Source organism: Saprolegnia diclina, assembly GCF_000281045.1.
Source record: "Saprolegnia diclina VS20 unplaced genomic scaffold supercont1.8, whole genome shotgun sequence".
Classification (NCBI taxonomy): domain Eukaryota; phylum Oomycota; class Saprolegniomycetes; order Saprolegniales; family Saprolegniaceae; genus Saprolegnia; species Saprolegnia diclina.
In genome coordinates this window covers 251,375-275,172 of record NW_008246075.1, presented here as the reverse complement: position 1 = coordinate 275,172, position 23,798 = coordinate 251,375, and the positions used below count along the sequence as shown (strand labels likewise).

General features: G+C 58.8%; 11 protein-coding genes across 12 annotated transcripts; 6 read left to right on the top strand and 5 right to left on the bottom strand.

Annotated features, from left to right (window-relative positions):
• Positions 1 to 542: 542 nt before the first annotated feature.
• SDRG_03340 (AGC protein kinase) lies at positions 543 to 3,389 on the top strand. The gene is made up of 2 exons (XM_008608972.1): positions 543 to 2,524; positions 2,569 to 3,389. The coding sequence occupies exons 1-2, from the start codon at positions 569 to 571 to the stop codon at positions 3,304 to 3,306; spliced, it is 2,694 nt and encodes an 897-aa protein (XP_008607194.1). The 5' UTR covers positions 543 to 568; the 3' UTR covers positions 3,307 to 3,389.
• Positions 3,345 to 7,074, bottom strand: SDRG_03339. 2 transcript variants are annotated; one of them, XM_008608970.1, is made up of 8 exons: positions 6,012 to 7,074; positions 5,877 to 5,967; positions 5,627 to 5,830; positions 5,476 to 5,574; positions 5,106 to 5,429; positions 4,802 to 5,056; positions 4,699 to 4,758; positions 3,345 to 4,654 (listed from the first exon to the last, which is right to left on the bottom strand). In XM_008608970.1, exons 1-8 carry the CDS (start codon positions 7,034 to 7,036, stop codon positions 3,419 to 3,421), a joined length of 3,294 nt encoding a protein of 1,097 aa, XP_008607192.1. In that variant the 5' UTR covers positions 7,037 to 7,074; the 3' UTR covers positions 3,345 to 3,418. The 2 variants fall into 2 exon arrangements, with proteins under 2 accessions (XP_008607192.1, XP_008607193.1); XM_008608971.1 differs by having other exon boundaries at positions 4,699 to 5,056.
• A 488-nt stretch (positions 7,075 to 7,562) lies between these two features.
• SDRG_03338 (hypothetical protein) lies at positions 7,563 to 8,463 on the top strand. Its single transcript, XM_008608969.1, has 2 exons — positions 7,563 to 7,912; positions 7,972 to 8,463. Exons 1-2 carry the CDS (start codon positions 7,672 to 7,674, stop codon positions 8,031 to 8,033), a joined length of 303 nt encoding a protein of 100 aa, XP_008607191.1. The 5' UTR covers positions 7,563 to 7,671; the 3' UTR covers positions 8,034 to 8,463.
• Positions 8,464 to 9,142: 679 nt separating this feature from the next.
• SDRG_03337 (hypothetical protein) lies at positions 9,143 to 9,795 on the top strand. The gene has a single exon (XM_008608968.1). The coding sequence runs from the start codon at positions 9,182 to 9,184 to the stop codon at positions 9,716 to 9,718; it is 537 nt and encodes a 178-aa protein (XP_008607190.1). The 5' UTR covers positions 9,143 to 9,181; the 3' UTR covers positions 9,719 to 9,795.
• A 736-nt stretch (positions 9,796 to 10,531) lies between these two features.
• Positions 10,532 to 11,460, top strand: SDRG_03336 (hypothetical protein; the record flags this gene model as incomplete). The annotated part of the gene is made up of 5 exons (XM_008608967.1): positions 10,532 to 10,881; positions 10,937 to 11,117; positions 11,170 to 11,201; positions 11,253 to 11,341; positions 11,393 to 11,460. 5 exons carry the CDS (start codon positions 10,532 to 10,534, stop codon positions 11,458 to 11,460), a joined length of 720 nt encoding a protein of 239 aa, XP_008607189.1.
• SDRG_03335 (hypothetical protein) lies at positions 11,321 to 12,751 on the bottom strand. The gene has a single exon (XM_008608966.1). It carries the CDS (start codon positions 12,735 to 12,737, stop codon positions 11,457 to 11,459), a length of 1,281 nt encoding a protein of 426 aa, XP_008607188.1. The 5' UTR covers positions 12,738 to 12,751; the 3' UTR covers positions 11,321 to 11,456.
• A 929-nt stretch (positions 12,752 to 13,680) lies between these two features.
• SDRG_03334 (hypothetical protein) lies at positions 13,681 to 14,202 on the top strand. The gene is made up of 2 exons (XM_008608965.1): positions 13,681 to 14,042; positions 14,086 to 14,202. Exons 1-2 carry the CDS (start codon positions 13,730 to 13,732, stop codon positions 14,154 to 14,156), a joined length of 384 nt encoding a protein of 127 aa, XP_008607187.1. The 5' UTR covers positions 13,681 to 13,729; the 3' UTR covers positions 14,157 to 14,202.
• On the bottom strand, positions 14,173 to 17,313 carry SDRG_03333 (hypothetical protein). The gene is made up of 4 exons (XM_008608964.1): positions 16,765 to 17,313; positions 16,370 to 16,717; positions 16,026 to 16,322; positions 14,173 to 15,976 (listed from the first exon to the last, which is right to left on the bottom strand). The coding sequence occupies exons 1-4, from the start codon at positions 17,275 to 17,277 to the stop codon at positions 14,387 to 14,389; spliced, it is 2,748 nt and encodes a 915-aa protein (XP_008607186.1). The 5' UTR covers positions 17,278 to 17,313; the 3' UTR covers positions 14,173 to 14,386.
• Positions 17,314 to 17,723: 410 nt separating this feature from the next.
• Positions 17,724 to 20,898, bottom strand: SDRG_03332 (AGC/PKA protein kinase). The gene is made up of 11 exons (XM_008608963.1): positions 20,268 to 20,898; positions 20,072 to 20,214; positions 19,945 to 20,027; positions 19,827 to 19,897; positions 19,717 to 19,778; positions 19,474 to 19,667; positions 19,180 to 19,432; positions 18,871 to 19,139; positions 18,502 to 18,828; positions 18,277 to 18,454; positions 17,724 to 18,227 (listed from the first exon to the last, which is right to left on the bottom strand). Exons 1-11 carry the CDS (start codon positions 20,806 to 20,808, stop codon positions 17,856 to 17,858), a joined length of 2,493 nt encoding a protein of 830 aa, XP_008607185.1. The 5' UTR covers positions 20,809 to 20,898; the 3' UTR covers positions 17,724 to 17,855.
• A 307-nt stretch (positions 20,899 to 21,205) lies between these two features.
• On the top strand, positions 21,206 to 22,418 carry SDRG_03331 (hypothetical protein). Its single transcript, XM_008608962.1, has 2 exons — positions 21,206 to 21,839; positions 21,892 to 22,418. Exons 1-2 carry the CDS (start codon positions 21,218 to 21,220, stop codon positions 22,260 to 22,262), a joined length of 993 nt encoding a protein of 330 aa, XP_008607184.1. The 5' UTR covers positions 21,206 to 21,217; the 3' UTR covers positions 22,263 to 22,418.
• Positions 22,419 to 22,521: 103 nt separating this feature from the next.
• SDRG_03330 (hypothetical protein) lies at positions 22,522 to 23,731 on the bottom strand. The gene is made up of 3 exons (XM_008608961.1): positions 23,446 to 23,731; positions 22,845 to 23,395; positions 22,522 to 22,795 (listed from the first exon to the last, which is right to left on the bottom strand). Exons 1-3 carry the CDS (start codon positions 23,663 to 23,665, stop codon positions 22,580 to 22,582), a joined length of 987 nt encoding a protein of 328 aa, XP_008607183.1. The 5' UTR covers positions 23,666 to 23,731; the 3' UTR covers positions 22,522 to 22,579.
• Between the last annotated feature and the right edge of the window lie 67 nt (positions 23,732 to 23,798).

Genomic DNA, 23,798 nt, shown 5'->3' with positions numbered 1-23,798 from the left:
ACTGAACCTTGCACAAGGGGAACCGAACCCGCGTCGCAAGGTGATTTTGCCGTCCATCGCGCGCGCATTGGCTGCAAAGCGGTCGAAATGTCAGGATTTCAACGCGTCCTCTCTGCGGATTGGCGTATCCATTCCTATTTCAGCCAATCAAAAAATGTTGCTGTGCCAGCGCAACTCACACTTTGAGAGTGGGACTTGATGGCTCCAAATCGCAATACTCGGTGCCACGCTGTACTCACTCTCACTCTCGTATACAAATCGCGATATAAAAACAGTGACGTTGCCGTCGCGGGGCTTCAAGGAGTACCTTCTCGGACGCCTTCTAAAAATACAAGGTATTTAATTGAATGCGATTCCAATTGCCTTGACAACTCGCCCTTCTTTTAATGCAACACAAACGCATTTACACTGGCTTTTGTATGACTCTTGTATAATTTTAAGCAACAAGCATCGATAATTCTTTAGCTTTGGACGCGGCGAAATAAAAAGGAGCAAAATCAGACTAAAAAAATGCACGCGCGCTTGGCCCCATTCCCCGTTTTCAAGCGCGTTGCCAGCGCCGCCCACGATGAACGCGTCGGGGCTGTCGCCGCAGATGCTGAGCTCCAACGACCTCCACCGCATGAAGCGCCTGAGCGAGACGAGCCACACGCTCTCGGCGGAGCGCCTGAGCCGTAGCACGCGCCACAGTCGCGGCAGCATGGGCCCGCCGCCGCCACCGCCACTGCTGCTGCCCGCGCGGTCCGAGCCCGCGACGTCGGGCTCGTCGCACTCGTTGCACTCGTCCAAGCGATCAGCTGATGCGGACGACTTGCCGCCTATGCCCATGGGCGGCCTCAAGCTCGAGTACAGCCCGAGCGCCAAGTATTCCGGCGACTCGGTCGCCGACTCGGCGCGCATGGACGAAATCATTCGCGAGATTCACACAACCATGGTCACAGAGCTCGGGATGATCGAATCGCTCGTGCCCTTCACGGGCAGCGACGAAGCCTACGACGCGCACCCGTGCCAATGCAAGAGCGCGACTGTCTTCCACACCAAAGACCATGGCAAGGCGTCGCGCCTGCTTGTCATCGTGCCGTACCGTGAGGCCGGCGTCTGGAGCCGAAGCATCTGTATGAACACGAACGGCGACGAAGAAGCTGGTACGATGCTCTCATACCTCCGGAAGGCCATCGCCGAGGGCTACGGCGTGCTCATCATGAACCCTGCGGCGCAGTCGTGCCACTCCAAGCAGCACGTGGGCACGGTCTGGGACTACTTTGTCAAGCCGTACGACTGCGACCTCTTCATCCTCGCCTTCTCGCGCGGGTGCCAAAACGTCATGCAGCTCCTCAACCACGACAATGGGCGGGGAGGCATGCAGCACCGACTGCGCGCGCTCGCGCTCATCGAGCCGAGCCACTACGTCGGCGACTCAGACACGTACTTTGCGCGGCGCATGCTGTCACGACGCGCGGTCGCCTGGCTTTTGTCGATCGAGACGCCGGCGGGCGGGCAGATCACGTCGACGGAGCGTCGTCACGGCTGCATTTGCGTCTCGGCGGGCGCGATTCCATCGAACGTGCTCGGGTCGTCGGGCGGCTGGGCGCTGCGCGCGGTCATGACGTCGGTCTTTGGCGTCTTTGCCGCTCGCTGCGGCCAGGCGAGTGGCATCACCAAGTTTACGCCCAGCGACAAGAACAAGTGGGGCGGGTGTGGCCTGTGCCACCGCAAGATGGGCTTGTTGACGCGCAAAATGCAGTGCGCGTGGTGCGAGGTCAAGTACTGTGCCAACTGCTGCGAAGACAAGCAAGCCCCGGTCTTTGGTCTCTGGGGCGTCTGCAAAATGTGCCAGTTGCTCCCGTGCCTCATCGACCCGCGCAAGAAGTCGAGCACGTCAAGCACGCCGGCGTCGCTCACGCAGATGAACGACGCCGACCTCATTGACCGGTGCTCGATCTTCATCCACCCAGACAAGGTCGACGATCTCTGCCTCTCGGACTTTGAAATTGTCAAGTTCATCGGCCGCGGCGCCTGTGGCCGCGTCAAGCTCGTGCGCAAAAAGCACGGCGCGGACGAAGGCAGTTTTTACGCGATGAAGTCGATCAAGAAGCGCCTCGTCGTCGCGCGCGGCCTTGTCGAAGCCACGAACGCCGAGCGCCGGATCCTCGACCGCATCAAGCACCCGTTCATCGCGACGCTCTGCTATGCGTTCCAGAATGACGCCAAGCTCTACCTCCTCTCGCACTACTACCCCGGCGGCAACCTCTTGGACCAAATGCGCATCGTGCGCCACTTTACCGAGGAGCGTGCGCGCCTGTATGCGGCCGAGGTGACGCTCGCGCTGGGTCATTTGCACGCCAACGACATCATCTACCGCGACCTCAAGCTCGAGAACGTGCTCTGCGACTCGGAGGGCCACGTCGCGCTCACCGACTTTGGCATGTCCAAGGAGAACGTCAAGGCCGGTGAGCGCACGTCGACCTTTGTCGGCACGTACCAGATGATGGCGCCCGACATTTTGACCAACAAGCCGTACACGGTACAGTTTCTATCTTCCAAGTATCAAGTTGATATCGTGTCTAGCGTGCGATCGACTGGTGGGCCCTTGGCGTCATGGTGTTCGAGATGATTGACGGTCGCACGCCGTTCAACGCCAAGAACAACAAACTCATCAAGGAGAAGATCATGACTTTTGAAGTGCCCTTCTCGGACCGCTTCTCGCCGGACGCCAAGAGCTTTGTGCAAGGTCTCTTGCAAAAGAAGCCCGAGGACCGGCTTGGCTGCGGCCCCGACGGCGTCGACGAGATCAAGCGCCACCCGTGGTTTGCGTCCGTCGACTGGCCGCGTGTCTTTGCGCGCCAAGCGACGTTCTCGGCCGACCAAGCGCTCCTCATGAAGACGTACGCCAAGGAGTACGTCACGGTCGATGTGTTCGATACGTACATGCACGCCAACGAGGTGGCGTGCGACACGCCGACGTCGGTGCGCGGCTCGGGCGGCACGACCACAGACCTCTTTGGCGACTTTGACTACAACCACCTCGAGGTCGCGGCCAACGGTCTCGACATCGACGACGACGCGCACGATCACTTTGTGCTGCCACTGGACCGGAAAGCCGACCCGGACTTTGACATCCACCTCCTCCGACCGATGAAGAGCGACGACCTGAGCCGCAACAACTCGAGCAGCACGATCGTGGCCTCGGACGAAGGTGACGACCGAGCCGGCGCGTCGCCCGTGTCGTCGTCGGACTCTGGGTCGGGCAGCCTCACCGAGTCGCTCCTCGTCGTCAACACGATGCCGACGACGCCCGAACTGTAGGCACCCTTGGTTGCCCGTTGTGTATATATCCCGTGTGGTGCGTGAATAAGTGACTAATCGTATTTAGACTCCTTTTTCTGAAAACGACTATGGACATTTATGCACAAACAACCTAGAGCGCGAGACTGGAGGCCGCAGTGGGGTGCGTCCACGTCTGCGTCCCCGTTGATGGCTCCTCGTAGTAAATGTGCTCGCCATGTCGGATGGCGGTCCACCCCGGTGGTAGCGTTGGGTCGTCGACGTACTCGAGCACAAGCGCACCGTCACCATCATGATCTGAGGCTCTCTCTTCGTACATGGCTGCTGGCTCGTCGGGCGCGATTCCCGCGACGTCGGTGGCCGTTGGTGGCCTGGACACGACGGGCACGTCGACCGCTTGGGACTCCGAGACGAGAGAGGTGTCATTGCTCGAGGTCGTTGTAGATGCCTTTTGGCCATCGGGGTCTGTGGTCGTTGGTGTATCTGAGACCACTGGGACCTCGGTGTTCTTGGCAGTTGGGGGTCTTGACACTGCTGGGTCCTCGGTGACATTTGGGGGTTTGGACACCACTGGACCGTCGGTGTCTGCGACGCTGGAGGGTCGCAAGACCGGTGATGTGTTGGTGGTGGTGTGCTCTGACACTACTGGGCTGTCAGCGTCAGTAGCCGTTGCGGGTCTTGTGGGTGCGTCATGCTCTTGGGCCACAGGTGTTGCGGGATGCATGGGCTGCCCAGGAGCCATCGTATCCGTGGCAGCTGCTTCGTGAGTCGGAGTCACGAGTTGCGCGGTAGTGGCTGGGTGTGCAGGAGTCGCCGGGCGTTCCGTGTGGTCGAGGTGCGCGGGGGGCGTCCTTGAGGATGTGAATTGCGATGGTGTCAGCACGGGTGTGCAAACGTCTCGACCTGCAACGGCCACCAACGGCGACGATGGTGGCGAAAACTCGTGGGCTGTCGCGGTGCCAGTTGGCTCGGACATGGACTGTCGCCGGTCTTCGACTATCACAGGCATGGACGACGATGCCGTCGCACTGACGCTGGATCGACGTCGGTTTTCCGCGTTGGACTTTTTGACGACCGCCGTCGTTGTCCGCTCCTCGGTCGACGCCGAAGCTAGTGTCTCGTTGGCGTGTCCTGTGATCCGTAGTCCGTTCTCCTCGGGCGCTATCATTGGCTTTTCTGGTGTCTTGGTCGCGGATGGCCGCCGCCGCGTCGGCGTACTTTCGTGGAAAGGAAGTCCAGCCTTCTCGACAAACTCACGCATGCGCCTCGCTTCGTCCGTCGTTAGCTCTGTGCTCGCTTTTCGGGACTCGGGAGGTGGCAACGCGTCGTTCAGCGTCGTTTCGAGCGCCCCCCAGCGCGCCGTCTTGATCTACACGCGTGCTAGCACTCGGTCTGTGTCTACGCCCTGATTACCTCTGTCGAGCACGCGTCGTAGAGCTCGTGGGCCATGATCTGGTGCAAAATGCCCGCAATCTACAACGCGGTATGAGTGTCCTACTCACAGCGCAAGCGCAACGGTCTGGGCAAAGATGCAAAGCAAGTGGAGACGCAAGTCGTCGTCCGCGCTTTGCTGCTGCGCGACTTCGCGCTTCGGGCCTTGGGCCAATGTCGCCGACCGAGCGACTTGCAGCACGCCGAGGAGCTTGCCCCAGTACGACGTGATCGGAACGACGTACAGTCCGTGGGCGAGGTTGTTCAAGTCGACTGCGCCGTTGTACTTGGGGTGTGCGAACGGCGTTGGCACCGTGAGCCCCCGAGGGTGCGCGATGGCCTACATCGCAACCCAGTTTGCTTTGGCGACACGTGGGGCATCAGCTTACGACGCCGCAGAGACCGGACGAGAGTTTGTAGTACTGACGAAAGTGCTTGGTGTCGCAGCTCGGGTCGAGCGTCGTGCCCACGCACCACATCATGGCCGTGGCGCTGCCGTTGGTGCTGCTGGAGCTACTCTCGGGGCCATCGTCCAGCACAAACATCTTGAACTTGGTCGCGCCGAGAATGTCGTGGAACTTGCGCTCTGTGGCAAGAACGAACCGAATTAAGCTCATGCTCGCTAGCGACGGAACGCTCTCCGACACGAGCGGCCGTGGCATCTCGTGCAGGCGAAGGAGCTTCGTCTGCGACGCCTGCAGCTTGTCGTCCATCTACCTCCCATTCATCATTCCAATTTGAGAGCGACAATGCAAGCACCTGAAATTGCTCGAGAAGAATGCCAGCTTGGACTGCAAAGAGCGAGAGCACAATCTCGTCGTTGGGCGAAAACCCCTTGTAGTGGGTCGTATTGCACGCCTATCTCCATAAGAACAGAGTTGCATCGATCGTTTTCTATCGAAAGAGAGACCCGAAGCACTGCGAGCACGTCGTGCCGGCCGTCGAGAATCGGAACGCACACAATGTCGCGGGTCGTAATGCCTGTGACGTTGTCCTGGGGGCTGTAGAAGCGCGGGTCGTCGTAGGCACTAGCGAGATTGCACGGTGTTTTGGACGACAGCACGTAGCTCACAATGCCCTTGTCGGCCGGAATCTCCAAGTTGGTGACGCCAAACTACGCATCCGAGGGTAGGCCAGCCATGAGTGTGGACGGCGTGTACGTTGGTGCAGCGGCAAATGAGCTTTTTTCCGTGGAGCTGGAAGAGGGCCGCGTGCTCGCACTGCAGCACCGAGACGACCTTCTTGAGGAGCCTACATGAGCACTGTGAGCAAAATCGTGTGGAGAAGATGACAACTCTTCGAGGACGACGCCAATGTCCAAGGATACGTGGATGCTCTGGCACGCATGCAGCCATCGTTTCATGGTCGTCGAGAGGTTGATGGCGTTCGAGATGCTAAACTGCGAGTCCACCTTGTGCAAGATCCGCATTAAGTTCGGGTCAATGTAGTGCTCGATCATGGCCGCCACGGTCCGCGACGCGTCGTCGGGCGCGAGGTTGCCCACGTCGCTGAGATCCATCGCATGGATGTTCGACTTGGCGTCCGTGAGGTCGGTCGACGGCGCCTGCTGCGTCATTTGCATGTGTTCAATGGCCTCGAGCTCGGCTTTCACGAGCTTGACGCGCTTCTCCGCATTCGCGAGGCTCTTCTTGTCGTCGGCGTGCTGCGCCTCGAGGACGCGGACCCGCCGCTCGTGCTCCTGGTTTTCCCGCGCGAGCGTCGCCAGCACCGTCTTGATGGTCTCATGGCTCGGCGCCGACGCGAGCTTATGGAACGACTCGTTGACGCTCACGTACTTTTGCGAGAGCTTGGCAAACGCCTTCTTCTGGTGCGTCGTGATTTCGCGCTCGTCGGCCACGCGCTGCGTGAGCGCGTCGACGTGTTCGCGCAGCGCCGCATTCTCGGCGACAAGCTGCGTCTTGTGCTTGCGCTCTTTCTGAAGCGTCCGGTGAGCGTCTGAAAGCTCCTTTTCGAGGTGCAGTATCGTCGCTTGCAGGCTCTGCACTTGCTTGTCAAGCGCACTGCTGGCCTTTTCGCTGCTCATTTGCGGTGGTGTGAGCGGCGTCAGCTTTGGCGACGACGACGGAAAGAGGCGTTTCTTGGACGAGCTAAAGGCGTGGGTCCCCGGCGCACTCTGTAGCGGCAATACAGGCGTGGACCCGATCCGGTTGAGATGGGTCGGCGTGTAGTGCGTCAGGAGCGTCCGGTCGTCGCGAACGTCGTCGACGTCCGTTGGCGGCAACGCCTTGGGCTTGGGTTTGTAGCGCTGAGTGTCTTTGACACCGTACTCGGAGCGCACGATGAAGAACTCGGAGGCCATACTCGCGTTGCCGACGACGTCGGTTTCGTCTCGCCGAGTCCGAAACGCGTTTTGTCACGCATTGCCATCGGCGGCAGAAAGGACAGACACGCCCAAATTCATGGTGCATCAAGATCTTACATGGCCTCCAGCATTGTCTGATTGACGCGGCCTAGCGGTGACGTACTATTGTGGTATGGAGCTCTGGCGACAGACTCTTGTGCTCGCATCCAATCCTGCAACCACAGCATCCTCCATAGCTATCGATTTCCACAAGCTTAAGCACGAAGTCGATCACGGCGCCAACGTCTTGGCCACCATGCTTCCAGAACCGTCATCCGGCCCAAGCTATCCACGAGCTATTGTAACAAGCTTGGTGCCACTAGCTCCAAGAAATACAACGAGCTGGGTCGTTCGGTGAGTGCGCAGGTGCCATGCAGCCCGCTGCCTCGTCCTGCTCAAGGACGTCGTCGGCGAAAGGCCAAGTGGCGGCGCGGGCGGGTTTTGTGCACGGGCGGGCGGAAACGAGTGGCCAGCAGGAGTGGCCAATCACGGCGCGGTGTGGCGGCGGCCGGCGTATATTCGAACAAAGTATGGCGGGATTTCGACGAAAAGGTAGGGCTTTTCGGACCGTCAGTTGACCTTAGCAAACGAACATGAGCTCCGCCGAATACCAAGCGTCCCGCGCGCACTCCGTCGAGTGGATGACCCGCGCCAAGAAGAGCCTCGCGGTCCGCCACACGTCGCCCGTCCCCGCGGGCCCGGCGAGCTTCTTCCACCGCTTCGCCCACAACTACGGCGTGCGCCACGTCCACACCAACTCGTTCGCGCCCATCGTCCATATCATGCTCATCGTCGCGGGCTCGGGCATGACCATGCAGTACCTCGGTCGCCACCGTACGAACATGCAAAACTCCTAGTTCTTGTATCGCTCATGCTTGGTTTGATTGCTTTAGGCCACAAGAAGGCGGCGCAGGAGGCTGCCAAGGCCGCCCACGGCGACAGCCACCACCACTAAGCGCGGGGTCCGTCGCCCGCGTGCTGACGCGCCGACGTCATGGCGCCTCTAGACGGCGACATTGCCAATGTGTGCAGCCGCGGCCTCGAGTCTAACAAGAGTCAATATCGAAGTACGACTATGTCTGTGTACCGCTATGCGCAATCTGTGTGGGCTTGTCTGGCCGTGGACGATGAGAACGAGTCTGCTACCTAATGCGCGCCAACTGCTGCCGTCACGTCTGCATGACCAAAGTTGCGGGCGTAAGTAGAGATGAACATGGCAGTCGAATTTGGCGCGCGGCTTGGCACGTACCGCGATTATCAACGCAATAACGCTGCCATCAACCATGTAGTTTCCTCGCATCCCTAGCATCAACATGACTTGCGTCTTGTCCTGGTCATGCTCTCGTACAGTGTACCTCGACGCACGGTGGTAGCGCCAAGAGCGGTCGACAATGCACTGGTAACCTGATCCGTTCCAGTTGTGACGACGTCTCTCAGATACTGCAATCTGCACGCATGCAACTCGATTCTCGCAGAGCTTTGTCAACGGGCAGGTTGCCGCTTCGATATCGAACGCCATCGGAAACGCAGCCGGTTCTTCCTCCCGCCATGTCGCGAGGCGTCGCTTCCACCATTCTCCTCTCGTTGGCTGCTTCTAAACACGTAGGCTACCAAGGTCCCAGGTTCTAGGTCTTCATCTTGCTCTGGTAGATAGCTTGTAGTACAGGTGGAGGCGGTTGCGCCATCATCTTGGACCGACCGAGTGCGAATCAAGATGGCGGTGCCGCTGAATTGCGCGCTTTCAAAAAAATGCATCGTCGGACGATAGAATTTAAAAAAAGATAACGCTGGCTTCCTCCTCTGCCGTGCGCAAGGCCGCGGGCCCGGGATCAGCGAGGATTTTGAATACGGGAAAAGCCTGCGGCCGACTGCGACGCTCCGGTCAAGTGATCGAACGCGCTTTCGTCCAGCAGTGGCAATTCAACTGTTGGGGGGTTGTATTTAATTTCACATCGCCAAATGAATTGAAGTGTTTGTATGAAGGGAGTGTCGATTTATAAAAATATGCGCTGCGAACGTTGGCCCGTCAAAAAAAGCGAATTGAATTGCGCTGGCGTTGGGACAAGCGATGAAACAGATCCGAATTTCCAGCGCTCCGCCGCCATGTACCGCGACGGCTTCCTCATACTCAAGGACGTCTCGATGCGCTCAAGCATGGGCAAGCCCATCATCGTCTTCGTCGTCTTCCAAGAAGGCGTCCTGAGCTTCTACTCGGACAAGGGTGGCATCTTGCTCGGCAGCCTCTCGCTGCCCGGCCGCATCACCAAGGTCAAGGCCGAGTGCGACGTGCCCACGCAGCTGCCACATCGCTTCACAGTCGCGTCGACCGAAGTCACGCGCATCGAAGGCCGCCGTATCAAGCTCGGCGAGACGCGCACGCTCGAGCTCAGTGCGCCAACACACGACCTCATGAAGGAGTGGGCCAACTCGGTGCACCTCTGGCGGCGCATGAACTGGAAAGACGACGTCACGTTCTTCGAGTCGTACGAGCGTATGGAGCACGCGGACGAGCGTTCGCTCTTGCGCATGTTCTTGAAGCTTGGGCCAGAGCCCGACGCGACGCGGCCGCGATCCCGGTCACGAATCAAGATGCTCTCTCCGATTATCAAAGCTTTCAAGCGACGAACGATGACCGCATAGCCCGCGCCGTCCTTGTTCCCGTCGTACGTTTATATATAATAGAGCTAGGCCGTCTGTCCACCCGCTTTGCTCGCTCGCGTACAGTGTACATCTTCACCGATCCCATGCTTGGGGAGCCACCAGAAGAGCATGGCGTTGCGCCGTGACCAGACTTGCTAAAGACGCGACTGCAGCAAAGAGAACGTTCGGGATTCGGGCATGAACACAGTGGCGACAACACACTGTGGTATCGAGCCAGATACTAGTAGTCGCTTCAGCTACGCGCTTCTGGGCAACGACCTGATTAGAGTGGGCATGGACATCGTACCGCAATGGACGCCAGTACAGTACTTGGGCGACAACTGGGCTTGTGCATATCTAGACTCCGAGAACCTTGCTACATCTCTGCTACGCCATGTCACCACGGTGCACAAGCAAAGTGAAAGCCGTGTTCTACGTGAAAATGGTGTTCGTTGGCTCGTGCTGCTTGTCTGTTTGGCGCAGCGACGGACGATCGTCGTGCTTTTTCGTGCAGAGGCCGTCGTATCCTCAGGGCTCCGAGTGTATTCGGGCCATTGACTAACGTGTCTTAGTAGAACGTCAACTAAGCGTGGTTTCCTCACTAGGTTAGAATAGTTAGTCGCAAGCGCACCACGTTGTATGCACGTGCGTCCTGATTGGTCGGCGCTGTGGCGATGGTCGCTGCTGCGTCGACCGCGTCGTGGCGATCGTCCCGCGGATGCGCCATCCTGCGCTGTGATTGGTCATATTTCGAGATCTATATTCTCGTGGGCTGTTGACTGAACATCCATTTTCGCAAGCAGCACGAGCAGCATGGCCGACGACCTTGTCAAGACGGTCGTCAAGTACACGAGCGCAACGTCCAAGGCCGACAAGGTCTCCAAGTCCATCGGCTTTGGCTGCGCGACGCTGGCCCGCGTCATCGAGTTCTACGCGGCCAAGCCGACGCGCCACTCGGTGGGGCTCGGCGCCGTCGCGTCCCAAATCAGCTACGCCCGCTACGTCACGCGCTTTACGGGCATCTTTGAGTGCATCGAAGCGCTCCAAAACGACTCGTGGACGTACGCGGACGACGACCCGCGCGTGCGCCAGCTCGTCAAGCTCCAAGTGTACTCGATGTTGCTCTACTACCCGCTTGAGCACGTCTCGTTCGTCGGCTTTGTGTACGTGCTCTTCGCATGCCCATTCGCGCAAAGGCTCATGCTGCACATGCGATAGCGCACCGAAATGGTTCAACGTCGATGCGATGCGCGCGATGCGGCAGTCGTGTATGGCCTGGACGGTGTACGTCGTGCTCGACATGTACGCCAACCACCTCCGCCTCACGAAGCTCGCAAAGCGAGAAAAGATGCTCGAGGCCAAGATCATCGACGAGGCGAACCCGGACGCGGTCGCTGAAGTAGGTCTCTTTGTCGCAGGAGCCGTAGGCTGACGTATGCAACTTTATGTAGCGCGCGACCGAGCTGGCGACGATTCAGTCGACGTACGTTTGTGTCCTGTACAACGACTGCGATGCCTTACATCTGCTCTGTAGGCGCCAGTATCTGATCATCAACCAGTGGCGCAACGTGCTCTTCTTGCCCAACTGCATCCACTGGTCCTCGGAGCGCGGGATTATCCCAGGTACACACGATACGTTGATATGGTAGCGAGATTACTCATCGATCCTCGCAGAGGTGCTTGTTCAATTCCTCGGGTTTGCAGAAGGCGTCCTCGGCATCTGGCAGACGTGGCCCCACTAGTGCCGCCGCGACGTCAAGTAACTCGCAATCTCTGGTCGGTGTTTTTCGATTGCGAGCTCAACCCAGCCCTCGCGCACGTGTGTGTACAGCCGCGAGGCCCAGAGCTCCTCAACAATCTCTCGTCGGTCGTACGTGATAGCGCGTTCCATGAGATCGTCTCGGATCGCATCCAGCGCGCCGCGTTGATAGTCAAGGAGCCAGCGCAGCGCAGCGAGCTGTCCGACTTGCACGACGTGCAGAAGTGCGCGGCTCGTGCATACCATGGTCGGTACATGGGCGTGCAAGCAGTCGAGGATGTTGACGTAGCCGCTGACGGCGGCGGCATGCAGCGCAAACGGTGACGCGCCCTCGTGGCGATGCGTGAGAAGAAACCGCACGACGTCTTCGTGGCCGTTGGCCGCTGCCGCGTCGACAGCTTCGGTCGAGCAGCCCTCGGTGCGATGCGTGTGGAGGAAGACGACCGTATCGAGGAGGCCAAAGCGCGCGGCGCCATCCATAGCCCGCACTGTACACCCTTCGTCGCGGTGCATGTGCAAGAACTGTACGGCCTCCATGTGCCCATTGGCGGCCGCGGCGTCGAGGGCGAGGTGCGAGGCCGGTGCATCAATCGAGTGGAGGTAGCGGAGGACATGGACGTGACCGTTCTTCGCCGCGCTGTCCATCGCGTACGCAGAGCAGCCTTCGGGGCGATGCTCGTGGAGGTACCGAAGCACGTTCAAGTGGCCGTTGCGGGCGGCCCAGTCCATCGCCTTGACCGTGCCCCCGACGTTGACGGCCGTCGCCAGGAACTCGACGACAGCGAGGTGCCCGTTCTGCGCTGCAAAGTCCATTGCGTCCCGCGTGCAGCCTTCGCGCCGGTGCTCGTGAAGGAACGCTACGATCTCGACGTGGCCATTCTGGGCCGCATAGTCCATGGCACGTCTTGAAGGAGCGTGGCCTGATGTGTGGAGGTATCGGACGACGCTGAGCGCTCCCGTCTTGGATGCAAAGTCCATTGCATGGGCGCTCTTGACGTGCGTGCACCGAAGGACGAGGTCGACGAGTCGAGCGTCGTTTTGCGCGATGGCGCCGTGAAGCACGAGCAGCGGCTCGGTCATCGCTTCGAGGAGGAAGTCGCGCATGGAGGCGATCTTCGTGGGCAGGGGCATCGCCGCCCAGGCCTTGAAGAGTGCTATGACGTCGAGGAAGAGCCCATCCTGGAAGGACGTGATAAGGCGGAAGAGGCCGCGGTCCACGAGGACGTTGCCCGGCGACTGCATGCGAGCAGAGTATTCCATCGTCGTCCCATCCGGATACGAGCAACGGTGTTTCAGTATCTTTTCAGTGTGTTGGCGATCTTCCGGATATCGAGATTCGTTTGCACGCTCGCTGAAGCAGCGGCTAGTCAAGATGCCATGGCCACCGTGCCGTATCGTGCTTGGGTGAGCTCGGTAACCATCGCGAGAGCAGTGTGGCGGGCTTGGCGGAGTCCGACGTCGGCAGCGCTTCAGATGTGCCCATGAGTGTGTCCACGCAGATGTCGACTTCGATTACTAGTACGTCATACTCCTGGTGTAGGACCACAGGGCGATCCAAGTATCTAGCTGTTTTCCCGCGCATGTTTGAATTGGAAACATCGAAGCCAGTGAAACCGTTTGGCTGCCGTGCATGCGCCGGGCTTGGGCTTGGCGACATTATTCTGCAACAAGGATTGCTTGCGAAACAAGCGTCAAGGGCAATACGAGCGACGTCATCGGGTTAGGATTCGACGCTGCTTGCTGAGAGTTCAATGATCTTGGAGACGAACGAGCTTATGCTTTACCGGTAGGCAATTCGATGGCGAAACGTACATTCAAGTCAAGGTTCCCTTGGTTCAAGTGCACGATGCGTCGTACTCTCTCTCGTGGTCGTCAATTTGAGGCGGCGTTTTTTGTGATTTGAGTGCACTCGTTTGGTCTAACGGTACGGTGATCAGCTGCTCGATGTCCTCGATGAGATTATGCGTCAGTAGCTGCTGCGTCAGTCCATTCTCGATGACCTCCACGAAGTATTCCCGCTCGTGGGTCGCTGGCAGCATCCTGTGCCTGTGCCGAGGTTAATCCCAATCTCCCAATGGTATCCGGAAGATCGCTTGACTCGGGACAAAACGATATGCGAAATTTATTCGTGGTCATGTATCCGGTTGGGACAATGCGTTTCACCCATATATAAAACCTCCGAAAATACATACTTTGGTGAAGGGCGATTTTTCGCAGGTCATTTGGAACCGCAGATTTCTTCAAGACCCACGATGGACGTGACCTCGCTTCCTCTGCTCCGCGCCGGCCCCGACGTCCTCCGCGTCGGCTGGCAGCGCGCCGACCAAGACGCCCGCCCCGTGCATGAGGTCCAGCGCCTCGAGATGCACCGGCGCGTGCACGGCTTCGAGGCCAAGATGAACTCGGTCGAGCAGATCTACGGCAAGGCTGCGGCCATGCGCCTGCGCACCGAGAAGATCATGCTCGAGCAGCACGTGCGCCTGCCCGGCCTTCCGAGCTCGCGCGTTGGCCTCGACACGCTCATGGGCAACGACGACATCCTCGACTTTGCCGACATCCTCAACGGTACGCCAAACTGCCTACCTACGCATCCTCATGAGCACCGTAGAGCCCCAAGAGAACCCCGAGGTGCACTTCCGCGTTCACGATGCGATGGAAGTCAAGCTCGCGATCTTCTAAGCGTCGTTCCGGTAACCTCCGTAAGGATCATCGCTTCATGTATGCATTTGATCGCGCTGCGTCTACCTCCTTGGCCCTGGCTTCTATCACTGCTGCACTTGGGATGCTGGCGCAGGGTGGTGACAGGGATTTCTCTTGGCAATGTACTGTGAATGCGTGGAGCTACGGACGCCACTCGAGTATCATGCAATCTCTTATAAACAGGCGGGACTTATAGATGGGCGGTGCTACTACAAGTGGATGTGCCCGGCCGCGTACTCGTCCTGGTCCGAGAGGTTGGAGCTGGACCGCATACCGTACGGAAGGGACCCGCCCGTCTTGAGCATGCTCGACGGAATCGACCGCATGGACATGGGCACCGTCATCTCGTCGGCCGACGACTCGAGGTCCATGTGAGAGCTCTGCCCGACAAAGTCGTTGTCCTTGGCGTGGTGCAAGAGGAGCTCCTTGACGCCAAGCATGTCGGCCATCTTGATCTGGAACCGCTTCTTGTAGCGCTCGGGCTCGATGGCCGAGAGCCCATCCCCATCGACGCGGCGCAGGTTGATCTTGAGGAAGCGCTCCATGCGCTTTTGAAAGGTCCACGTCTGGAGAATGTCGATGACGCCGAGGTGGTAGTACGCGGGCCCGACGACCGTGTTGGCCATGCGCATGCCCGAGCGCGGCAGCGGCTTGCGCTGCGCCGCGAGGTTGCTCCGCGCCTCGGCCGACATTTGGTGCATCATGGGCTGGAACGTGTTCTTGACGTACGTCGACTGGTCGTTTTCACTGGCGTGGTCGAGCTCGGACAGTTCGGCATCGACCGTAAACTCGACGTCGTGGACGCCCATGAGGAGCGAGTAGTCCATGATGCCAAAGCGGCAGAGGCGGTCGCTGTCAGCTTCGAGCTGCCGGTACAAGGTCAGCGCCACGGGCTTGTCGAGCTTGAGCTTCTGCGTCAGGTCCGCGTCCTTCAAGACAATGTTGGGCTCGTGGCCGCCAAGGCGGAAGGTGCAGTTGAAGTCTTCGTACGCGTGGCTCTGGTACACGTACTTGCGGTTGCAGTGGCGGCACGTCACCTTCTTGCCGCGCTTGGGAAGCTCGCCCTTGCGGTTGACCCACGAGCCCTTGATGTCGTACCGGCTGTGGATCGTCTGCTTGGTGTCAAACAGGTTGGCCATGACGACGAACGAGAACTTTTGCCCGTACAACTCGAGGCAGTGGCAGCCGTAAAAGCGCGTGAGGAGCGACGTCGGGTTCTCGCAGAGGTAGTCGGCGTACTCGTCCGCGATCGACCGCAAAAAGTGGCACTCCTCCGGCGACGTACTCTTGACGATGAGCGAGCTGTCGCCGCTGAAAAACATAAAGGCGCCGGACGCGCCTTCGCTGAGCCGCTCCTTGGCCGTCGACGAGAGCGACTTGAGGTAGCGCAAGTTGTCGACGCCAAAGCGCTCGCGGATGCGCCGGAACGCGTGCGGCTCGTAGTCGTGGAACGTCTTGGTGTACGCCGACGCGGCGGCGACGGGCCCGTCCATCTGCGGCAGCAGTGCCAGGTGCTGGATGTGCGCATCGTCGTTGAGGTGCCGCGCTTCCTCGACGGCCTTGATGATACCGGAGGTCGTGTAGAAGAGCACTTCGCGGCGCAGCGCTGCGTTGACCTGCGGGTTCAAGTCCACGTCGACCTCCTTCTCGCCGCGGCGGCAGAGGGCCGCGACCTTGGGGATGCGAAAGTCGTTGAGGTGGAACCAGATGACGAGGTCGAGGTAGCCCTTGGACGCCATGAGAAAGTTGACCATCTCCTTCATCGTGCGCTTCGTCGCGTCTTCCTTCTGGCCGAGGTACTAGCAACAATATGAGTCGACGTCATCATGATGGAAGATACTGTCGTACGAGAAAGTACACGATGAAGACGACGGTCCAGTAGACCGAGACGGCAAATACAAGGAAGCGCGCGCGGTTGATGCTCTGAACGCGCACAGCGTACGTCTCGGGCATACCCTCCGAGAGGCGGCGCCACGCCCAGAACCAGACCGCGAGACCGACGACGATGAAGCCAAAGATCCACACGTAAAAGAAGATCCAGCTCAAGTAGTTGGCCTGGACCGAGCCAAACTTGGACTTGAGCACAAAGTCGCGGCTCTGGTTCACGCACGTCTTGTTGAAGGGCGCCTCGATGCGCGGAAAGTTCTACGATCGTCATGAGCTTACGCTAGTTCTATCAAGGTATCGAGTACGTGGAGGGCGTTGGTCCAGCACGTGTCAAAGTCCGAGTAGCCACCGAGGTTGGGCACGGCCATGAGTACGACGGACGTGAGGAGCGCAAAGCCCCACGAGAAGACGTGGAAGAGCTTCGTGTTGCGCTTGAAGTCCGTGAAAGGGTTGGTCAGCGAGAGAAAGAGGTTGAGCGTCATGCAGAGGAACCAGCACTCGGACGCAAGCAGCGAAAACTGGAAAAAGCCCGCAAAGAACGTGCAGTTGTCGGCGCCGATTTGACCAAAGAGCCCGGGCTGGAGCTCTGTCGTCGCGCAGCCGCAGTTGAACGTCGTGCAGAGCGGCTTGCAGTCGTAGTGAGCACAACGCGACTAGAAGTACCCACATGAGATCGATGAAATGAGAAGCGATGGCGTACGAATTGCTCCGAGAGGAGGCGAATGACGAACAACCCGTCCGCGATGGTGCGCCAAAAGACGAGCGGGTTCGGGTGCTGCCGGCTTAGCGGCTCGCTTGCGTACGAGACGAGTACTGCGATAACAGAGAAGAACGAAAGGCCCGAGCCCCACATAATGCCAGGGCTCAGGTTGACGTACTTGAGCGTCACGGCGCAGGCAAAGCAGCCGACAAACGCGAGAAACATGAAGAGCTGCAGGATGCGCGAGCGCGCGCTCTTGGGCACGAAGCGAGACACGTTCAGGTTCAGCGGCGCGTCCGTGGCGTAGTCACCCGTCGTTGTGCCCATCGCGGGCGGCTGGCCGTTGATCGCGCCATGATCGAGGCGCGTCGCCCGGTATTCATCATCTTCCTCATCGTCCGAGTCGGACATGCCCCGGCGCTGGGCCGCGTTGGCGTCCTTCCAGCGCGTGCCCGACTTGGACTTGTGCTTCCTCGGCGAGAGCGAGTTCGCTTCGCGGTACGGGTTCTGCATGGCGGCCGACCAAGACAGAAATATTGCCGGCCGCGAAGTTTTATTCACTCTCACGCAACCGTATGTAACATACACCGACATCTTATTGGTCAAAATCCAGCTTGTTGCGGTCTTTGATTGGCCACTTGGAGAGGCGGGCGGAAAATGTGACTAAATGCACGCCACAGCAGCCCGTGCAACACACCTGCAACAGCTCCTGCAACCCCATGCTGCAACCCTGGGGGCTTGTCCCTTTCATGCGAACTGGCAGAACACGACGTGCCTTCACGTTGCTGTGTGTAGCTAAACCAGACAGATACATTTCTGGCATCAGCACGCTTGGTCAGAAACCGCTTGGCAACCTTGAGCACCGAGCATCCTGCAATCTTCTTCCATTCACAGCTTGGAGATTCCAGCGACGAAAAAACCCACGTAGGCTTGCAGGCAACAACCAAACAAACCTCATGCGCACGGTACTGTGACTACAACAGCATTTTGCATTTGTTGATACGACAATTGGCGGTGCGAATGGCGGGAATATTTCAGCAGCGGTTCAAGTTGCGTGTCGCTAGACACTGCCACGGCATAGACAAGCCCGTTTAGAACTCGCTCCAGTCTTTCTCCGGCGCGACGCGGTCCCACTCCTTGAGCGCGTCGAGCTCGCTCTCGTTGACCTCAGAGAAGCAGTGCGCGTCGTCGTCGGCGCGGATCTCGGGCTTCCATGGCGCCTCCACCTGCTGCGCGAGGAGCTTATCCCACTCGACGCCGTGGAGCCAGGCGTGCTGCTCGACCGTGCTGCCACGTGCAAAGCAACTCAGTCGCTTGGTCGGGTCGCGCACAAGCAGCGCTTCCACGAGACTCTTCCAGTCCGGGTCCGCGTCGGGCTTGAACGTAACATGACCCGAAAGGATCGCGCGGCAGATTGCGAGGTGGTCGTCGCGGCTGTCGGCGAACGGCGAATCACCGACAACCTAATGAATACATTTTAATCACTTTCCAGAAACTGAAACCAGCGCGTACCATCTCGTAGATGAGAATGCCGAGCGCCCAGTTGTCGACAGACATGCCGTGACCGACACCGGTGACGATCTCGGGCGCGAGGTATTCGGGCGTGCCACAGAGCGTATACGTCTTTTGGAGCAGTTTCTTGGCAAAGCCAAAGTCCACGAGCTTGGCGTAGCCGAGTCCGTCGAGCAAGCTACTCGTGTGCGTCAATCACTGTCCATATGTAGGCCAAGGTGCTACATGTTTTCGGGCTTGAGGTCGCGGTAGGCGACGCTACGGCTGTGGAGGTACTGGAGCGCGCGGACAACACAGGCGGCATAGAAGCGAGCGCTGGCCATGGGCAATGGCGTCGGGACGCCCGCGGGGTTGACTATGCGCTGGAAGAGCTCGCCGCCGAGAAGCGCCTCGGTGACGATGTACACTTTTTTCGATTCGTTGAGCGCCGTGTAGTACTTGAGGATGAACGGGTGCGTGAGTGAGCTAAGGAGCTGCTTCTCGGACGTCACGTGCGCCATTTGCCGCGCCTTCTCCAGCCGTGCCTTGCACATCTCCTTGACCGCGACGAATCTACATGATTCTGTGGACGCAGGTAGGAGGAAAATGGCGTACCGGCCCGATGGCTCGTGTTGAGCAATGTACACAAGCCCAAAGGACCCGATGCCGAGGACTTTGGCGCGCTTGAGCGATTTCTTGGTGATGCTCGCGGCGAAAATACGGTCGAGGCTTGTTTGTTTGCGTACGTCGATCTGCTGGCTTAGCTGAAACCGAACGGGCGCGAGCACCGAGTGGAAGAGGTCCCGACTGAGCACGAGACACTCGACAGCAGAAGTGCATGTGATCGTGGCATTGCGCATCGCGGATTCGTCTTGAAGCACCGCCTAGTGCGAAGGTTATGCGAAAAAGACACCATCTTCTTACCGTCTCGCCAAAGTAGTCGCCCGTTGAGAGCGACGCCACGTGCACGGGCGGCTCCTTCTCGATCGTTTGTGTCACGTCCACGCTGCCGCTCACGAGAATGTAAAATTCGTCGCCGACGTCCCCTTGACGTAAGATGACGTCGCCACTCGCAAACGTCCGGACTGGGGTTTTCTCCAAGAGCTCGCCCTTTTCCGCGTCCGAATACTCTTTGAGTAGCGGCACGCTCTGCACGGCGCGCATCTTGAGGTTGTAGCTACATCGCGTTATAATTGGACGAGACTGTTGTATGCTTACGTGATGAGGTCTTGGAGCGGCCCGAGCACTTGCGTAAAGACCTCGCGGCTCAAGGCCATGACAGTCACGTCCGTCTTGGCCAACACGGTTGCGGCGCGAGGCTCGTCGGTGATGAGGGCGCGCTCGCCGAAATAGTTGCCCTCATCCAGCTCAACGTCGTCGAGCGCTCCGGCCCCGATGTCGGTGCAGACGACCTACGTCGCACTGAGCTCACACCGATGCCTTGACGTGAGATTTGTGTACCGTGCCGGTTTGAATCATATACAAAATGTTTCCTGGCTCGCCCTTGCGCACGATAACGTCCCCTGTGTGGGCATACGTGTCGTCTTGGTACAGAGTCTGCTGCCACGCACCTTGGTGAAAGTGCAATGTGTGCACAGCATCGGCCACTGTCTCAAACTGCTGCTCCGTGAGGCTTTGAAGCCTACCGCAATGTCAGTCAATGGTCAAGGGCCTACAGTCGCAACGCACAGAGGCACTTTGGTGAGCGCTTCCTTGGACGTCGCCAGGGTCCCGAGAGCGTGCTGCGCCACAATGGCACGAAATGTTCGGGCCTAGGCGAGCCCCTCAGTACGCCCTGAGAACAGACGCGACGTACGCGCAGGCAAAAGACGGTGCCGTAGTCGCGTGCATGGATCGTCTCTGTGCGAGCACACTTGTACAAGAGCCCGAGCTCCCCAAAGCTCTGGCCGCTCAGAAGCGTTCGAACGTGTTCGCCGTCTCGAAACACATCAAATTTGCCTAGACATAACACGATAATGAAGCAAAAAGGTGTCCGATGTGCAGTTGTGTACCTTGCTTGATGATGTAGAATGTGTCGCCAACGTCGTTTTGGCTGTAGACGACGTCGCCAACGCCGAAGCCGACGGTTTGCATCGAGTTGGCGAGCGCCTCGAGCTGCGTGGTCTCGAGGCATGAGAAGAGCACGTTGGACCGGAGGACGTCGAGGACGAGTGTCATGTCATCCTCGATGAGAAGAATGGCAAAACCATCATCCTCATCCTCGTCATTATCTTCGTCGCCTTCGCGAACGCGGAGGTCGTCCCCGTCGCACTCTGCGATACTGTCGTCCGAGATGCCGTGGCGGCGCTCGCGGAGCATCATCTCGACAACGCCCTCGGTGAAGCCAGTGACAACGGTCCTGGTGCTGCGCTCGGAGGTCACCATCGGCGGCTCGGCCACCGAACTCACCATCGTGCACATAGTGCAGCCCATGAGGGTTTCCCGCGATGTTGGCTGAAAGGGCACTTGTGAAACGATTACTTTGAGAAACGGCGTGTGCGCCAAACGATAAAATCTTGGCGCGAAAAGATTGAGATTGTTCAGCCGCCTCATGGGACGTTGGCAACCTCGCAAGTAGGGAATATAGATGGGTGCTTGCTTTCGGTTCCAAGCACACAACAGCGCATATTTCGCGCAAACCACAAAGGTATCCCGAGTCGAATTTGAGTAACATAGCGTCGCGGTAGTCGCTGCAGTCGGCGTCGAACGTATTTTCGTGCCTACCCTCGTCTAGTAAAATACTCTAGTACCTCGAGCGCGATGGCCAAAGGTCTTGCCTTGTACAGGAAGCATCGCGTCGCATCCGTGTGGTGGCTTGAAGTCAACGATATACGTGGCGCCATCTTGGCGTTGAACGGACGCGGGATCCCAACGCAGCCCGCTGATTGGCTCTATTTCGAGCGGCGTGTAAAAATACAGCCGACAAAACCGACCGCGACGCACTTTGGAATCGGCCTCGGAGATGGCGGCACTCAACTCTGCCCGGGGCAAGAAGGGCATCAACAACGACGCGCTCCTGACGAAGCGCGACATCACGATCGATGACGTGACAACGAATCCGATCGCGGTCGGGTACCTCCTCGACTTTTGCCAAAAGAACCTCTGCGCCGAGAACTTGAACTTTGTCATGGCCGTCGACAAGTACAAGGACCGATGCGAGCTGCTCAACTTTGACGACGAAGAAGACGTCAAGAAATGCGGCGCGATGGCGGCCACGATCTGGAAAGACTTTCTCTCGCGCAACTCGCCCAACGAAGTGAGTCTCCCGAGCGAGGACCGGCAAATCACGATCGAGCGCATGGACAAGATCACAAAGTTCAAGGGCAAACTCTTCGACGTCGCGATCCAAGACGCAATGAAGACGCTCCAAAAAGATACGCTCAACCGCTTCATCAAGTCGGTTCAGTTCTCGGAGCTCATTACGCGCCTCTCGGAGGCGCCCGAATCGTTTGAGGAGTACGTGCTCACGCCGCCTACGGACATCCTCATCAAAGTGGCAACCATCGACTCGGCCGAGTATACGATTGACGAAATCCTCGCCGACATGTACCTCTTTCCCGAAATGCACGCGTACCTGCAGAAAAGTACGTCCCTTGAGAGAATCTGACGACCACGCGCGTAACCCTCACGATATAGAGTTCAACGCCGAGAACCTCAAGTGCGTGCGCGCCATCATTGTGTTTGAGGAGCTCGCCAAGACGAAGAACATGGAGGCGATCAAGAACAAGGCGTGGAGCATTTTCCGCAACTTTGTCATGCCATCGGCGCCGTACGAGGTCTCTTGCACGAACGCGGCGCGCAAGAACGTCATGCAGTGCCTCGGGTGTCCGCTTGAAAAGATGTTTGACGACGTCAAAGAGTCGACGATCGCGACGCTCAAGCAAGATCTCAAGAGCTTCCACCAATCGCTGGACCGCAAGTCGATCAAGGACGCGCTCAAGAAGGCCGAGAAGGCCGCGAAGGGCGGCATCATGCAGTCGATCACGAGCCGCTTCACGCGCAAGTAGTCGCGTACACAAATGACCCATCTCGCCGCAGGTCGTCTTAACACACGGCTACGATCGACCACGTCGAACGCATATTCAACAAGACAAGACTATAGTCCACGCTCGCTAGCGTTAACCCACTAAGAAACATCATAAACGTCCTTGTTCCCGCGGTCACTCGTAGTCGTGACGTAGATCCAGATCAGGTGCTAGACTAACCTGCCCAACATGGACGCTGAGCAAAGTACTTCACGTGGGAAGGGAGTAATGCACTGGCATTTTGTGGCAAAGGCATTTCGAGGTTGGTCGGCTTTTTCATTTGTATCTTTTTACTAGAGTCAGTGCACACTAAGTGTACGATACCGCAGCAGCGATATTTGCATGGAGCGCGCACGGACGGCGTCGCACGAGCAGATAATGCGCCACGTAAACTCGCCCACCGCTTCCGCTGCACCACCTGCGGCTTCGATGCGGGCAACCGTCGCGGCGTTGAAGAGGCGGTGGAGCAAGCGGACGTGACGAATCTGACCACGCTCAAGGAGCACGAGTTGCATCTACGAAAGCCATCGTTACGCCTCACGGAAGTATGACGACGCAACGTACGTCGCCAGTTGGGAGCTCCGTCGGCAGCTCGGGCTCGGCGACAGCGATGTCGTTGATGAGCAGCGACTTCATGTCCCAGATGGCCTCAAGCGGACCTGGCATGGTCAGCTGGGCGCTCAAACTGCCGGGGTCGCCGGACACGGTGCATGTCTGTGCGCTGTAGAAGCTGCCTTCGGGGGTGTCGTGACGCGGTACGGCACCCCCCGGCTTGTAGCGGGCAAAAAAGAGGGCTGCTTTCCAGTAGAGCTCGCTAGCGCTCGTCGTCGCGCCCGTGTTGGGACTTGCCGGAGATAAATCGAGCGCTGGCAGCAGAATGGGCTCCTCAAAGCCCAAGAGGGCGTTGATCTCGCCGTGGAGCGTCGCGTTGTTGGCACAGAGCGCGGCGACCTCGCCCTTGAGGTTCTCGCGCAGCTCCTTCTTCTTCTTTCGGTTCTCACGGCACGCGAGCCGGTTCTTGAGGCGGCGCTGCGTGGCCTTGAGCGATCGTTCGTGGGGCGCGTCGGGCATGGGCGGGGCCGAGATCACAACGGACGATGGCGGCTGCTTGATACCTACGTCGTACGTGTTGAAAGAAACGGACGCGAGAAAAAGAGTTGCGTACAGCAGAGGCGCGCGTCGTCGCTGCAAGCGGCGCATTCCCGCAAGTGGCGGCGCAGCGAGTTGGACCGTGCGGGGACGTGGAGGCCGCAAAAGGCGCAAGGAACGAGAGGGATCATCTTTGGCCGCTTCGCCAGCGACAGGAAGGCTGGAGCTATCGGCGCCATGGGCTCGCCAAAGTAGCGCCACTCGGGACCTCGCGGCGTCGTTTGCCGGGCGTCCATGCTGCTGCTGCTGCGCGTCCGGGTTTTTGTCACTGAGTTCGTTCGTATCTTTACATTTGCTTCCCGTGTCAATTGTGTGTGTCGCTCTTGTCTACTATCCGGATGACGTCGCTCGCGCACCCATTCCCTAATA